We start from the raw sequence: 14,736 nt of genomic DNA on the forward strand, positions 1-14,736 counted from the left end.
AAATAAAATAAAATAAAATAAAATAACATAACATAACATACTTTAGAGTCCTTGCCAGTTCCATGGTCTACATATGAAATCATCAGCTTAATCCAATATAACTGAAGATCAAATAATTGCTCATCAATAATAAACATGCATAGGGGACACTTTTTTGAGCTGTTCAGTGGCCACCAGATCTAAGCCACTGTGCGGATAAATGTGTAAAGACACGTTGCACCCGCTGTACTTGGTAGCATTTACACAGCTCTCTAAGTACAAGCCCTGTCCATCCCCTCTGCTCTGGCCACACAAGCACAACGTGGGCTTGGAGGGCCTGGGTGAAAGGACATGAGTGGGAATGAGGAGGAGATCAGACCAACTGAGCCACAGGCATCCTCTACACCATATAACGTCTGGCTTCTTGGTGACCTTTGGGAGGCAAATGTTGCTAATAGACCTCTTCACTCTTGATTCATTCAGATAAAATTCGTAGGAGCAAATATTCTGAGCGCATCCCTCTGCTTTGCATCTTCTTCTCATAGAAACCACAAGACAGGAATGTACATTACCTTCATTCAGCATAAGACTTCATACATGATTCAATAGATTTAGTAATGCACGTATTGTATTGGGCATTCCAGATTGTAAGGACAGATTACTTATGTTTTATTCAGTATGATAATGTTGCCTGATTGCACTGAGGCTCACAGTAAACGTATTTAGAAACAATAAAAAGACCCATTGTGATGTTTTTTAGCATTTGTCAGAAAATAATAAAAAAAAGGTACTTTGGGGTCTTACTGAAGGATGTTTTGTGTAAAAATTTTCTGACCAACTCTAATGTGTACAGAAGGAGTAATTTCACCAGCTGGCTGGTGAGCATTGTGCTTGCAAAAAAGAATCTATTCCAATGCAAAGGGCTTCCTTTATCTGTTGTCTTAATTTTCTGCTTCTGGGGAAGGGTAAAAGTATTTACATCAGAGCCCTTCTCTGCAACCTGTGTCCGGAGGGAACACAGGTGTATGCGGCATCACCAGCAAAGCAGGCTGTCAAAAAAGATGGCAGCTGGGAGGTGCCTGGGGTGTGACTTAGGGGAAGAAGGAAAGGAATGCTGGGGGAGGTCTCTGGGGACTTGGGGAAGCTGTGAGGGAGACAGGGAGCAGCTTAGCAGGTGGCTGGCACACCTTGCTGCTTGGGTGTCTCGGTCCCTGTCCCCAGAGCAGCAAGGCTGTGGTGGGTGCTGCAGGCAGGGTGCTGGTCCACACAACCCCTTGGCCACAGAGTTTGTCACACAGAGTCTAGTTGGCTTGCTGCATGCATAGACACACTTGGGGGACTGCCCTTGTTTCCTCCATGAGACACCCAAATGATAGCCAGTGGGGACGAAAGGCTAGCAACGCTTTCTGCTTTCTCCCAGGGAAGCAGAGTTTGCTGCCTGTCTCTGTGGGCAGCCGGGGCATTGCTCTCACCTCTTCCCGCAGCTCATACTGGTCGATGATGCTTTTCAGCTTCTCTGCAAGCTCCGTGTTCTCCTGGCAGAGCTTCATGTTCCTCTCACTTTGCTGCTCGATCTGTGCCTGGATTTCACTCAGCGTGCCTTGGAAATGATTAGTTATTTCTTTCCTCTTCTCATCTTCCTCCCGTGCCCGCTGAATTGTTTCCTCCTGTTGTTGAATGGGAGAGAATGCAGTCATGTAAGTAAGACACTTTATAAGAGGTTCCAGAAAGATACTGTTTCAGAGTAACATAAGGCTTCCCTTTGAAGGATTATACGTGTTTGCATTCCTCTTTGGAGATTTTCTTGCTTTCATCTGCTCCAGCATTAGGCATGATTCTAAATTTACACAGCAAATTACACAGTGGCCTTGAAAAAATTAGGAAACTAAGAATTTGCATTTACAAAGACGGATGTAGAGCAGTTTCAGATCAAAGCAAGCCTGGAAAGGGGACATACATGCATGTCTTGATTCATGATACCGCAGCACAGCATTTGATTTGGAAGAAGATACTCAGTGGAAGTAGTCAAAAGCTCTTTTATCAAAATTATTTTTGATTGAATTAAAAAATCACCCTTTAAATTGCCTCCTTTTAATCAGGAATCCTCATATCAAATTTATGGTCTTTAGGATTTTAATGTTTAAGAGGAATCCATCACTTCCTGTAGAATTCCTCCCAATTCCTCAATTTTTCTCTCCTAACTTTTTAACTGACACTAACATTTGCACTGATTTATCAGGTAATGGAATTAAGGAAAGCTTGTAGGGTGTTTCTTACAGAATCAAAGCAGAGAATCAGATTTTTTGCCTGGAGAATCCTGGAGTTTGTTTATTTGTCTTTTTTAGTTATTGAAATTCTGTTTTGGATTTGGATATAAAAGATAACACACAAAGAATCTGGATTCATTGCTTTGGATCCAGAAATATGGATTATTTTTATTCCCTACTTATTTTCTTCCAGGGCAGGCTGCCCTCTGGGGAATGTAATCCTGAGGTGCAGTGGCTAGGACAGTATCTGCTGTAGTTACAAATCATGCCAGAACCATGCTAAGAATCTACTCTGCAGCATGCAAATGGCATACTCTAATAAGGTTTTAGCTATCATAGTAATTTACATAAAAATCTCTGATAACACTACATATGGATAGTTTCTATAAATGCACTTGAATAAAGCCTTAGCTGACGCTAATGAGCTATAATTTATATAATAAATTTGACATAAAAGGTGTAGATTCAGGCCCTAGTCTTAAAGTAAGATGAATACTAAATGACCCAATTTCTACTTAGCATGCACAACACAAGCCTGATCTTGGGCAGCTGCTGTTCAAGGTTGGGGATGTTTGTCCTTCTGCTGATTGGGGAGCGACAGAGATGACAACACCTTGGATGATGGGAGGAAAGTATTGGAGCCATTAGTGCTAATAATACTGTAGTGCAAAGAAATTACCATGAAGCCTTGCTGTGTGCTCTGCAGCTTACACAAGAATACACGTATTTACTCACAGACAGGTAAAAAAATGTGCGAGCCCAAAAGGACTCTCACTCTTAAGAGGAAGAAATAATTTCAGATAGAGCTGAGCAAATGACTTGAGGGGGGTCCTGGTTCAGTACCTATGTTGAAATTGGACACACACAAAATTTGCAGCAAGGTGAAAGAGAAGCTCTCCATTATTTATTTATTTTTAACATTGGTGAGAATGATTTTGACTTAGCCTGAAACATTTTGCTTGACCAGAAATAGAGCTGTATTGCTTATGGTTACTTTTTGGTTAGCTCATTTTAGTCCAATATTGAAACAGAAGTTCTGTTTTGAAGTACAGCTAAAAATGCTACTCAGAAGTTATTTTAAATCAACTGCTTTAGCATTCCTAAATGAAACATTTAATTTTCTTTTGAAGGGGATGTTTACAAGCAGTTCCTTATTATTTTTGTGCAAAACTTTGCCAAATTTAGCTTACATTCCTAGATAGTTTTGGTCAAGTCAGAACTTCTCTTTACCTCTAATACACTGTTTGAAAAACTGCTCAAGCCTTTTAGTTCTCAATTCTATAGGTGCAGCCCTTAGCAGGGAGAAGAGTGATCAGGTGCTTTCACTTCAAGAAGTCAAAAACAGAGTGAGAAATTGAACTTGCGTGTCTGGAGTCCTATTTCTATGGCTTCAAAACATCCTTCCTCAAAAGTACTTTATTGTTCCAGTGGATGAAATGGTGTTATAACACGTCACTTCTGTGATTTATAGCTCTCTGGAGTAATAAATCCAGCTGAATATAAAACAAAAAATCAGTGGATTGTGTGTATGTCACATTGAACATTTCTGCTAGAAGGTGAAATGAGACATCCTGAGAGTAGCAATCATGCAAATGTAAAAAACAAAAAACCAAACAAGCCTCTACGTATGTGTTACTCAGAGGATCTTATTTCCTACTCATCCTCTCTTCTGAGGTAGAATAATTATACAGAGCACAGAGACAATACAAATATTCAAGGTTAAAGACACTGAGCCAGGAAGCATTTAGTTGCAGGGCACATTATTTCTCTTGACCTTTTCTGCTTCAGAGAAAAAGACATCTGAGGGTGATATTTGCTTGGGGGTCTGGCTGAGTCCCAGAGAGCTCCTCAGAGTCCCTCGTAAAACAGCAGTGATTTCTGAAATCCCTGAGATCCCAAGCACAGATTAAGGGTGGGTGTGAGTGAGAAGAGCTGTCTGAGCAGAAGGGCAACTGTGTGGCTATGGCACTGTGCAGGGATCTGCAGGCATTGCCTCTTCCCTGTGCCAAGGAACCAAACCCTCTGTGCCCCAGTGCTCCGCCATGCCAATGCTGTCAGTACCCAGGTGATGGTAGGCTGGTGCCTGATCCCTAAGGTAATGCAGTTTCAATCTCAGAGGTTTCTAGGTCCTACTGATAATACCCTGGGGATAGTGATAGGTCTTTGGAGATATCTGCTTTAAACCTGAGCTTTTACTAGCTGTAAAAGCCTGTGGCTGAGGCTGCATCTACACTGGAGCCAGGGAGGGGGCCAGATGCCCACATGCCACAAGCAGAGCCTTGAATCCCTGCTAGCTCTGCTCTGGGGCTGTGGCACCAGCTCCCCTTTACCCACCTCACCTGGACAGGCATAGTCTGGCAATCCCCAAACCGCTGGCATCACCCAAGTTTTATTATCACAAGTCTGCAGCCCCATCTCTTTGCTTATACCTTTCTCTGTAACCTGAGAAAATGCACCTTTTCCAACAGGTTCCTTAGTCCTTCCCATTTCAAAATGCCATAGTGTAAAGTAAGATCCTTAAGTTTCCCCCCAGATTGGAGGCTTGAAGGCTGACTTCTGTTTTATGCTACTGCTGTTGCAGCTGAAATAGCTGTATGGAGTCCAGAGCTCCTGGCTTGCTTGGTTGCAGGGAGCAAGAGGGTGTCTGGGGTGGTGACTTCTCAGCATCATCACGATGAACTCATAACTTGCAAACCATGCTCAGCCTTGTCAGCTGCTTCACTCTGTGCTTATTCTTTTAATAGTTGAAAGTAAATGTTCAGTTTTAATGAGAAAAATAAATCATTGTAAATTCTTTTTAGATTTGCCTTTGTGGAAGACTGAAGTCTGACCATAAACCATTATTCCCTTTCCTCTGCCCTTGTCTTTGTGCTCCATATCTACTTCATCAAAGATTCATGTGTCCTACTGCAGTACTGCTATCAGTCTTGTGTTCTACTGCTAAAAATGTAAAAATGCACTGAATAAAACTTTGTAAAATTAATACAAGGATATTTTGCAGTTTGGGATTTATCACTGGAATGTGTGATAATTTGCAAACAGAAGGGCAGGCTTGTCTCTGGTCCTCTTGCCTCCCTGGGGCAACTCAAGAAGACTGTTGGCCTGCTGAAGCCATATCAGCTGAAATGATATGAGCGCAGAATCTTCATTTTCAATTAATCATTCCCTTCAGTCCCAGGCACCATGGTCTGAGCCAGTTTGGAGCTGAGCCCATAATCAAAGCTGTTGACTTCCGTGACATTTGCATGAAAGTCATTGCTTAATGCCTGATAGCAGGAAGGACAAGGGACCTGAGATGTTTATGTCACTGCAAGATGCTAAGTAGCCACCAAACTGTCAGATAATTGGCAGAACATGAATACCAGGCAGAGAAAGGAGTTGCTGTTGGTTTTATCAGAGCTACTCTCTATTGCAGTGGGAACACATTCTGCTATTTCACGAATATTTATTCCGCTTTTCTTGGAGGGAGAGTTAAACATCTGTTTTCTGCTGTGAAGTGTAGCCGCAAGGAAATAATCTGGATAGCTGGACTGTAAGTCAGATTTTGAGGCCAGTATCCAATACTAAGCAGAAATTTTTCTTCTCTGATCCGTCCCGTGGATTTTCAGCGCAGCTCCACATCGCGTATTCATCACCACTTGGCTGCACTGATCTCCGGTTAATGGGAATTCCACACACCAGATGAGTGAAGATGACATTCACGTGATGTGATGTGCATACAATGTACCACATGGTAAGTCAGAGGAGGTTCGTGATCTGGCCAGGCCAGATTCTCCTTCGCTATTGAAATGGCAGTCTCCTACACTTTGGAACACAATCAGAAGTGTTAATCCCAAGTGCTAAAAAATTATGAATCAGCTCTCTGTCTTGCCAAAACCAAAATAAAAATTACTTCAGCAGAATTTAATGGACTCCCCTGTTTTGGGCACTCTCAGTGCTGTCATAAGCAGAAGAAAATGGTATTCATTTAAATAAACAGAGATGAGATTCTAGAGATTCAAAAATCTCCAGGAGCTAAAGCTTAAATGCAAATATTCTAATAATTCCATTAAAATTCTTAGACACAAACCCAAATCAAGATATTGAATGCCTTTATTAATTTAATTCTCATTCATTCTGCAAGTGTATTTTGTCTTACTGACTTATTTAACTTCAGGGGTTTTTACACTGAAAGCATAGCAACGAGAGGAAAGCCAGTAGTCTGGGTTACTTGAAAAGTCTCCAAGTTCTTAGAAAGAAGTGGCCAAAATTTCAACACTTCTTCCTACTACCTGATCAGCTCACGTACCTTTCCTGGCTCACCTGGCAGAGGTACGGGATAAAAAACAGAACTGAGTCTGAAATCGATAGGTTTATTTAGGGGACATAGTCCCAAAATAAAACAGTCCAACAAGTGGAAAGACATTGGGAAGACACTTCCCTAAATGTAAAGATGAAATGTGTAATGAAGTATTTGTATGCAAAGAGAAAGGAAAAATCATGTTCTCCAGTAGTGAGATTAATAAGCCTGTGGTATCTGGGAAATTGTGTGGGGAATTCAACAAATCCTGTTCCAAATAAGTTTTCCAAATATAATGATTTTTTTCTCTATAACCCAGTTTCCACTGATTTGTTCCACTGATAGGGTTTGTTTGGAAATCTCAGTTAAGTCTATGCAAAGCACTGTACACTGTACTCTTAAATCACTTAAAAATTGGCTTGTATCTCCGTCAAAAGATTTTGCCCAAAGACAGTCTGGTAATTCAGTGTGGGTCAGTAACAAGGTGTATAGCTCAGGTCTGGTACAATGACATGCACAAGTTTAATTGGCACTACCAGTTTTGTGCTACTATAACTGAGCACACAGAGATTTGCATCTAGTTTTCCTAATTATCTCTTAAACTGCTTTTGTCCTTCTACTGGTGCACAGTTTGAGTGTGTATGTGGCCATTTCCCCTCCCAGCTATATTCTTACCAATGTACAATGGAAGCCAGAACTAGACCCTGAAGGCCTGCTCCCGAGCTGGTGGAAATGAATGAAAATCCATTACACTTCATAGAGGTTATATCAGGTGAAATTCTTGCTGCTGACAATTCATATGTGTAATTTTATACATAACTATAACTCCATAAAGAAGGATTTTGAATAGATCAAAGAAGAGGATTTTTGTATTATAATACCACCACCATCACTAACATGTACTCAGGAAAAAAGGAGGATCACAACAGAAATGTATTTCTTGAACCTAAAATTTTTCAAGAAGCATAATCATGTTATAAATTTCACATTTAAATGGTGTGATGCACCAAGCAATAGGCAGACATGGCATATGGATCCCAGCCTTTTGACACTCCTCAAAATTTCCTTTTTGAACTAATTCTTGTAATCCAAACAACTTCCACAAACCGTGTTGGCATTCTTCTTGTCTTGAGGTTTGATGTCTTGAGGCAAATGTCCTGATTGACTAACTCTCACAGATCACTTGAAAAAGCCCAACTGCTCAAATTACATGAAAACACTGCCCAGCCTTCAATAAGTCCCCTGGAGAAAAGCTGTTGTTCTGCATAAGTACATGCATTAACATCTGCAGTCCCAGAGCCTGGTCTGTTAGCACCACTGGTTTTCTCTGTGCTGGGCTACCTGCTGATGCAAGGAGGGCTTACAGTTAATGCCCCAAAATACTTGGCCATTTCCAAGCAAGAAATAAAGGGGTCTTGGCATAAACGGGCCTCAGGTCTACAACATGTATATAATCATATATTGCATGTGCAGATGCAAATGTCTCTTTGTTTTGGTACTAGAGCAAGAGGGAAAGCATCTGCTTTTCTCCCACTGCCAGGTACCTTGATAAGACCACCACTCACCTTGAGGTTTTTGTTGTGCCTCTGGAGCTCCCGGCACAGGCTCTCAAGCTTGCTGCGGGCGAGGATGGCTCGGCTGTGCTCACTCTGCAGCTGGTCCTTCTCCTTGGTGATCTGGGCCTGCCTCTTCTGAAGGTACTTGAGCTTTTTCTGCTCAGCACGATGTTCTTCGAGCTGGGTGGGGAACAGGGATTAAAATGAAATAGACAGAGGAAAGAAAAGAAAACTAGTTCTTTTGGTTTAGGGAAAGTCTTTGCACTTTCTTAAGCTCTTAGGCAATGTTCTATGTTTATCAGCACTAATGGGAGAGGAGCAAGTGACGTGAAGCTGGTCTCAAGCCTGCTGCTACAACAGTCCCAAGTGTGCTGCAGTGTGACTGGGTGAACATAATTTTTGGCACTCCTGTCACACCATTTCAGACTTTCCTTCCTTGATTTAAGTTTACTTGAAGGACAACTGTGAAGTTTTTACTTTTGTTTCAACGTTAGGAACCGGAGCAGCTGGTAGTGCATTGCACGGTGAGATTTCTCCAGATCATGAGAAAACACAGTAGTTGCTCATTCTGTTTTGCAGCTTCCTGAAAAAGAAACAGCTTCCAGCAAAGAGGTGCTGGAAACCAGGGACACTGTTTGTGTGGGGTCTTTGCTGCTGACAGAAGAGAATGCTCTGGAGGGAAATGTTCCCCAAAATGACGAGTGGGCACCACCTCTTGCCAGGTTCATCTTCCTCACAGGAGCACATGGGAGCACATTACTTGTGTTTCTGAATGTCCCATCATCAGTGGAGGTGGGCTACAGTGAACCAAACCTCTTTTGGGCTCTTTAGCTCCATATAATTACTGAACAAAGATGGACAATCCCTAACATTCACTTGGGAACCTGCAGTTCCCGTGGGTGCATGGCTCCTGCCTTCTCTAGAGGGCTGTCAGGGAGGAGGGTTTATTTGGAGGGGGAATGAGGGACAGCAACAGAGTTGCTAATACCAGTCTGCACACAAGCCAGTCATTTCTTCTAACATGTACCTATAACTGACTGTTTTGAAAATTTTCCCTGCATTGCAGATTAACACCATAACAGTTACATCAAAGATGCATTTCACCTCTGAAGCTTTTAATGATTTTCTCCCCTTCCAAAACACAGCAGCCCTCCTTACTCTGTTACAGGTGCACATACATTGTGAGATATTTCTGAAGTCCAGATGTTTTCTGGTTGAAAAACATCAGCAATGAGCTGCAGTCTGCAAACCTTAATAACAACAGTTGCTATTAAGATTACATTACCTAGCAATATGGTACCACTAGTATTATTAACCCCAGTATGACTGGGAAAGTCTGTGAGTGCAAGGGAGTGATGTGCAGCTCAAACAAGAAGGTCAACAGCCATCATATATTACATTTTCTCTGCCTGAGGTTTTGTTTTCTGCAGATGTTCTGTAATTTATGCTTACAGGACAGAGCTGTGTGTATTATCCATCAAATCACAGCTAGGCATGCCACAAAACAATGCAGCCACCAGCTTGGAGTATATTTACAGTTTATGCCCAACTTTCAGCATGTGTAATTGTCTGGTTTTGCCCCCATAGATCAGAATAGGGGCTTTTGTATCTAATCAAGCTGCACTAGCTGAGATAATTTTTCTAGTATTGTGGGGAAAAAATAACCTCTCTGTAATTAAGGCTGACACTTGTTTTCCTTCATAAGCTTGATTTTGGCCCTTTCCCTTTTAAAAACACACAAAAAATGTTCTTTCTGTTTCACATTTTGCATGTGCAGCCTGTGCTGAGTGGATAATGATTTATCCAAATTTTAGATGATTCACTCAAGCTGTGTGAGATAGGGGGCTTAGAATAAAATAGGTCTTAATAGTGATATGAGAAGTCTTACAAGCATTATTTTACTTCCCCTCCCCACCCCCCCCCCCAAAAAAAAATGACTTGTGCTAAAAGCTTGTATTTCAAAGTTCTCAGGAATGTCTCAGGCATGGTCTTACTTTTGCACTGAAGAAGGGAATTCACCGGTTAATAGGAATGACAAAGAGCCACCAATGATAAATTTTAAAGAATAATTAATATTGGCTAAAACTAACTACAAATAGAAGGAATTCTGATTTTGGAAGGCTGACCTAGAGAGATAAACTCTCCACTTAGAAAAAGAAGTCTTATCTTGACCTCACTGGAGACAATGACAACACTTACGTTTATTTATTAGTGGTTAGTTCTTGCATGCAGGACTTGTGAGACCCTCAGGACCACTGAAAATAAGCTGGTTACAAGCAATTCTGCAACAGCTGTTGCAGAAAAAAGCTGAAGTAAAGCACAGCCTGCTTTGCTAACCCCAACCACTCTGCCTGCACCAGTATTGGTGAATAAAATGTTTGCTAATGGCAAACGTGTGTGTGGCACAGCTTGTACCCAAAGGGCTACACTGACTCTCCTCCCTGTCCCTGCAGGCATGGTTTCCTTCACACCAGCCCTGTGTTCCCTGCTGCCTTCCATTTTTTGGGGTAGCCCTTGCTATAGACTGTGCCAGGACATGTACTGACAGTTAAATAGTATATAGCTGGCTAGCTGTGGGGTAGTGCTGCTACTGCATAGGGTGCCCAAGCACAGGCAGCCTCTTAAACCACAGCCAGCAGCAGCAGTATCTAACAGGGCTGAAGCTACTGCCAGCACCCAGCTCAGCCTGGCACACGGCTGCACTGTTCCCTGAGCTGTGCTGCAACAAGTGTTTGTGTCACCACATGGTTCACCCGATCAGGGAACTGATCTGGCTGGAAAACTCAGCAAAAGCAAAAAGTGACCTGAAGTGTTTGAGGAGGATGGACAAGAGGGAACAAAGAGTGGTAACTGCCACAGCTTACTGCTGACAAGTTATTAATCACACTACACCCCTAATTTAGTGACATTGCACAGGATGTCAAAAACGAATACTCAATTTTTTTGTTTTAACACCTTTCTCCCACATGGGTTACTGCCAATATGGCTCCTGTTTTATACAGTGCTCCAGTGATATTTGAATGCAGTGGAGAGAGTACATTACAGAGGAAAAAGACCCCTTTCAGTTAATTAAAGTGGGCATGAAGTCCCTTTAAGCATGAGCTAAACCATAAACAGCCTGAGACCATATTATGAAATCAGAGGATTTTACATGAAAAAAGGGAAAGCTGAACTCATTATGATGAGACATGGACACATCTGTGCATAAAACCAATTACAAAGTCAATGTTCTGCTTAGCACATTTTTCAGCACTCCACAAACTGTAAAATGCTGCAGCCTTCTCATTTGTAAGATTTCCACAGCTTAAGGCCATACAGCCCTTTTAACTACTTAGAAGAAAATACTTGATCTGAAAATAACCCACCTTAAGTATGGAAAGAACAGAGTAAGGCAGGTGGCAGTGTTACCAGGGGTGACATTACAGTGGCAGGGGCTTTGACTCTTCGTTTCACTGTGTTATAGTTTCTGTCATGATTAGCCTCAGTTCTCTGTTTTCTGATTTTCTGCTTCCTAACATTTTATACTAAGCCATGATTTATTTTCATTTTGGTTAAATCACTGATATGCAGTTTAAAGCAATACTCACATACAGAGGTACGCAAAACTCCTTGCAGAAGGGGAAGGCAGGAGCAGAGACACTAGTCTGCAGTGTGGGTTGGTTTGGCAGAATTGCCTCCAAGTACAAATATTCTGCCTCTTCAGTTTTTTAACCCAAAGTCCAGCTTGTTTTCCTCACATTTTACTTTTTTTTTGTCCTTCTCACCCATAATTGATTATTTGACCCTGACAATTATTTTGGGATTCAATTACCAGGACAGATGCCACTGCTACATGAGGTTTGACCATGCTGCATGGCATATGTTTTTTATACCTTCCTGTATAGACAGTTTGTACAGAAAAGAACCAATGCTGTACTAACCAGCTCAGCATACTTCTTAAATAACAGGTCCAGCTTCTCCTCTGGAGTATTCAGCTTGTTCAAGCTTTGCATCAGTAAGGTGGCTTCCTTTCCTTAAAAATAATAAAAAAAAGTAGCAGAGATTTGATGGTTGAGGTAATTTGTAGCTCATGTACTATTATGAAATTGGTTGTTTGATGCATGGATCTGTAAGAACTCCGTGAGAAATGAGGCATTTTGGAAGGAAGGAATAATTTTTGCAATGAATTTCTGGATTTTTCTTCTCCCCATAAGAATAAACATGCTTGAATTTTCTCCATTTCAGACCTCAGTAATGTGCTGTCTTCTAGCAAAAGCACTGGCTGTGAAATGCTTTTGTCCTATACAATCTGATTTTCATTTAATGTTTTTGTGACATTACTGGGTCACATATATGGCATATTTGACTGAAATAAGACGGAAACTCAGAAACCAGATCTATTTGCAGGCAAAACCTGATCAAAGCTTGTGTACTCAGCTCCTGTGCTGCTCAACCCATACAAGACATAAGGAAGATTAAGTTGGTATAAAGACTATGGTGTTGATGGAAATATTTAGAGAGCAGTAGTTACTTGCAGCCAGGTCTGGGCTACATGATAGAGGTGTAAATCAGTTCCCTGACTTGATGAAGAGAGTACAGGTACCAGAGACAGTCTAATAACTATCTGGGCATGCATAGCTAAATCACTGCATAGCCATTTATGTATTGCTTCTCTTCTGATACCTTTGGTACTCATTTCAGCCCCGAGTGTGAGCTGAAGCTTGAACACCAATTGTTCACCAAGTACAAAACCCCTCCGGTGTCCCTGGAGATAAGGACAGCTGTGATGCCAGGGGCTTGGCAGTGCTTTTCCAAATGCTCCTCTTTCCTGAAGCTGCGAGAGGTTGGGCTTTCTCTGCTCCAAGTCTAGTGCAGTTCAGGAATACTGCCTGTGGGGAAAATTCACTTTCACACTAAGTTGTCTCTACTGCACCAATATAAACAAGTTGAAAAGAGCTTAAATAAAATCCTAGAGTGAAAACTGTTGCAACTGCAGCTGGAAAATTGTACTTTGGTAGTGTTTTCACCAATCTTAGAAAGGTACCAATAACTGCACTAAACCCAAGACAATAGAAGCTGATGAACTTTCTTTTCCTGGATATTCGAGGAATTTGTGGGGAAAAAAAACCCCTGCGCTCTGTCCTATGCTTAGTCCCTTGTCTGCAAGAGCGTCCTCCAGTGATTTTTCTATAGGCTTAGTCTGCTGCTGGTTTTGGGTTCTCACGCAAAGGAGAGGCTTGAAGATTGACCTGAGTTAAATGTAGGAAGGGAGATGAAGTATATGCTGGCTAGATTGGGATGTAACTACATCGCTCTCTAGCGGCTGTCCAGTGGAAAGGACGAACTTTACAAAAACCTGCTGGGACTTCCTTTAGCTCAGCTAACAGCCCTGCCATGGGCAAGCTGCTCTATAAGCGCTGTGCTTAGAGATAATAAACTTATTGGCTTATTTCGTACAGTCTGTGATGAGCCTGGAGGTCTGCTAGACGAAGGGTAACCCGGGCATAACAGTGAATTTGTTCTGCAGATTTCCACACCACATAGTAGCACCGTTAGCACCATTGTAGCAGGTGATAAGCAATACCTGAGGAAGCAGGAGAAGAAACAAATTTACTGAGGCGCAAACAAGAGGGCAGGTTTTCCTTTGTCTAAGAAGCAACTTTGCACAGTGTGTCATCAGACTCATAGCTTTGGCTAACTAGTTTGGGCAGACCCAATAGTACATATATCAGAATTACATGATATAATCCTAAGATTTTGTCTTTTTAAAAGGACTAATATCTGATACAGTCTACATGTATCTGTTGGGTAATTGCTGAAGGTACTTATCAGTTAGAGAAATGTTGTAAGAGTCACCATAATTTTCAGTAGTAACTACAGGTCTGTATCATCCACAACAGCAACTTAACGTGGGGAAGAGTAAGAACCCAGAAGTTTTCCTTCTGTTTACAGAAGGGCTGTGTAAGTATCCAAGTACTTGCCTAGTCCTTTCAGGATTTTCTTCTCCAGCTTTTGCTCCTTGCTGCCACTGGCCTCCTTTGCTCTGGAAGCATCCCCAGGAGCCAGCTTCTCTTTCTCATTCTCCTCATTTGTATCTTCATACTCCACATCCTCCACGCTGCCCAGATCTCCCTTCTCAGGCCTATCAGTTCCTGTAGTGGCACTTTCCTTCTCCATCAGGCTCGTAGCAGACCCATAGGTTTTAATAATGTCCTCCAGCTGCCGGCTCAGCTCCTCCGAGATATCACACACAGCTGCTTCAGGGCAGGTGCTTGGCTGCTCCATGGGTGCTGGAGCAGGGGGCTGAGAGCCAGGGCCAGGTTTGTGCCTGCTCTGCCCCTGGATGTCCTGCCCAGGTGAGGTGGGAGGCTGGTCATTTTCCATGGTTGGTGCTGTGCCTGACAGCAAACAAATGAAGGATTAGTTTAAAAACACACAGAATTAATCATCTAGCTGTTCCCAAAGGTTGGCCAGCACCTGAGTGATTTTGTGTGGAATTTGGGATGGCAGGTCATCTGTTGGCTCTGGCTTGATAAATATGTCACACTTAAATAAACAACCGAGGTGATTTGCCTGCAGGGAGAAAAGCAAATTACATATGTTCCAAGACAAAAAGCCTGCCCAAATCTAATACTTAAAAATCAAAACCTCTTATTCCCACTGCCAGCAATAACAC

General features: G+C 42.0%; 1 protein-coding gene across 1 annotated transcript; it reads right to left on the bottom strand.

Annotated features, from left to right (window-relative positions):
- Nucleotides 1–1,451: 1,451 nt before the first annotated feature.
- On the bottom strand, nucleotides 1,452–14,444 carry LOC104413641 (beta-taxilin-like; the record flags this gene model as incomplete). Its single annotated transcript, XM_010024699.1, has 4 exons — nucleotides 14,042–14,444; nucleotides 12,002–12,093; nucleotides 8,091–8,261; nucleotides 1,452–1,646 (listed from the first exon to the last, which is right to left on the bottom strand). Coding segments are annotated over exons 1-4 (861 nt in total), but the record flags the coding sequence as incomplete, so codon positions are not given.
- Nucleotides 14,445–14,736: the final 292 nt, after the last annotated feature.

This window comes from Nestor notabilis, unplaced genomic scaffold (assembly GCF_000696875.1).
Source record: "Nestor notabilis isolate BGI_N333 unplaced genomic scaffold, ASM69687v1 scaffold35341, whole genome shotgun sequence".
NCBI lineage: Eukaryota > Metazoa > Chordata > Aves > Psittaciformes > Psittacidae > Nestor > Nestor notabilis.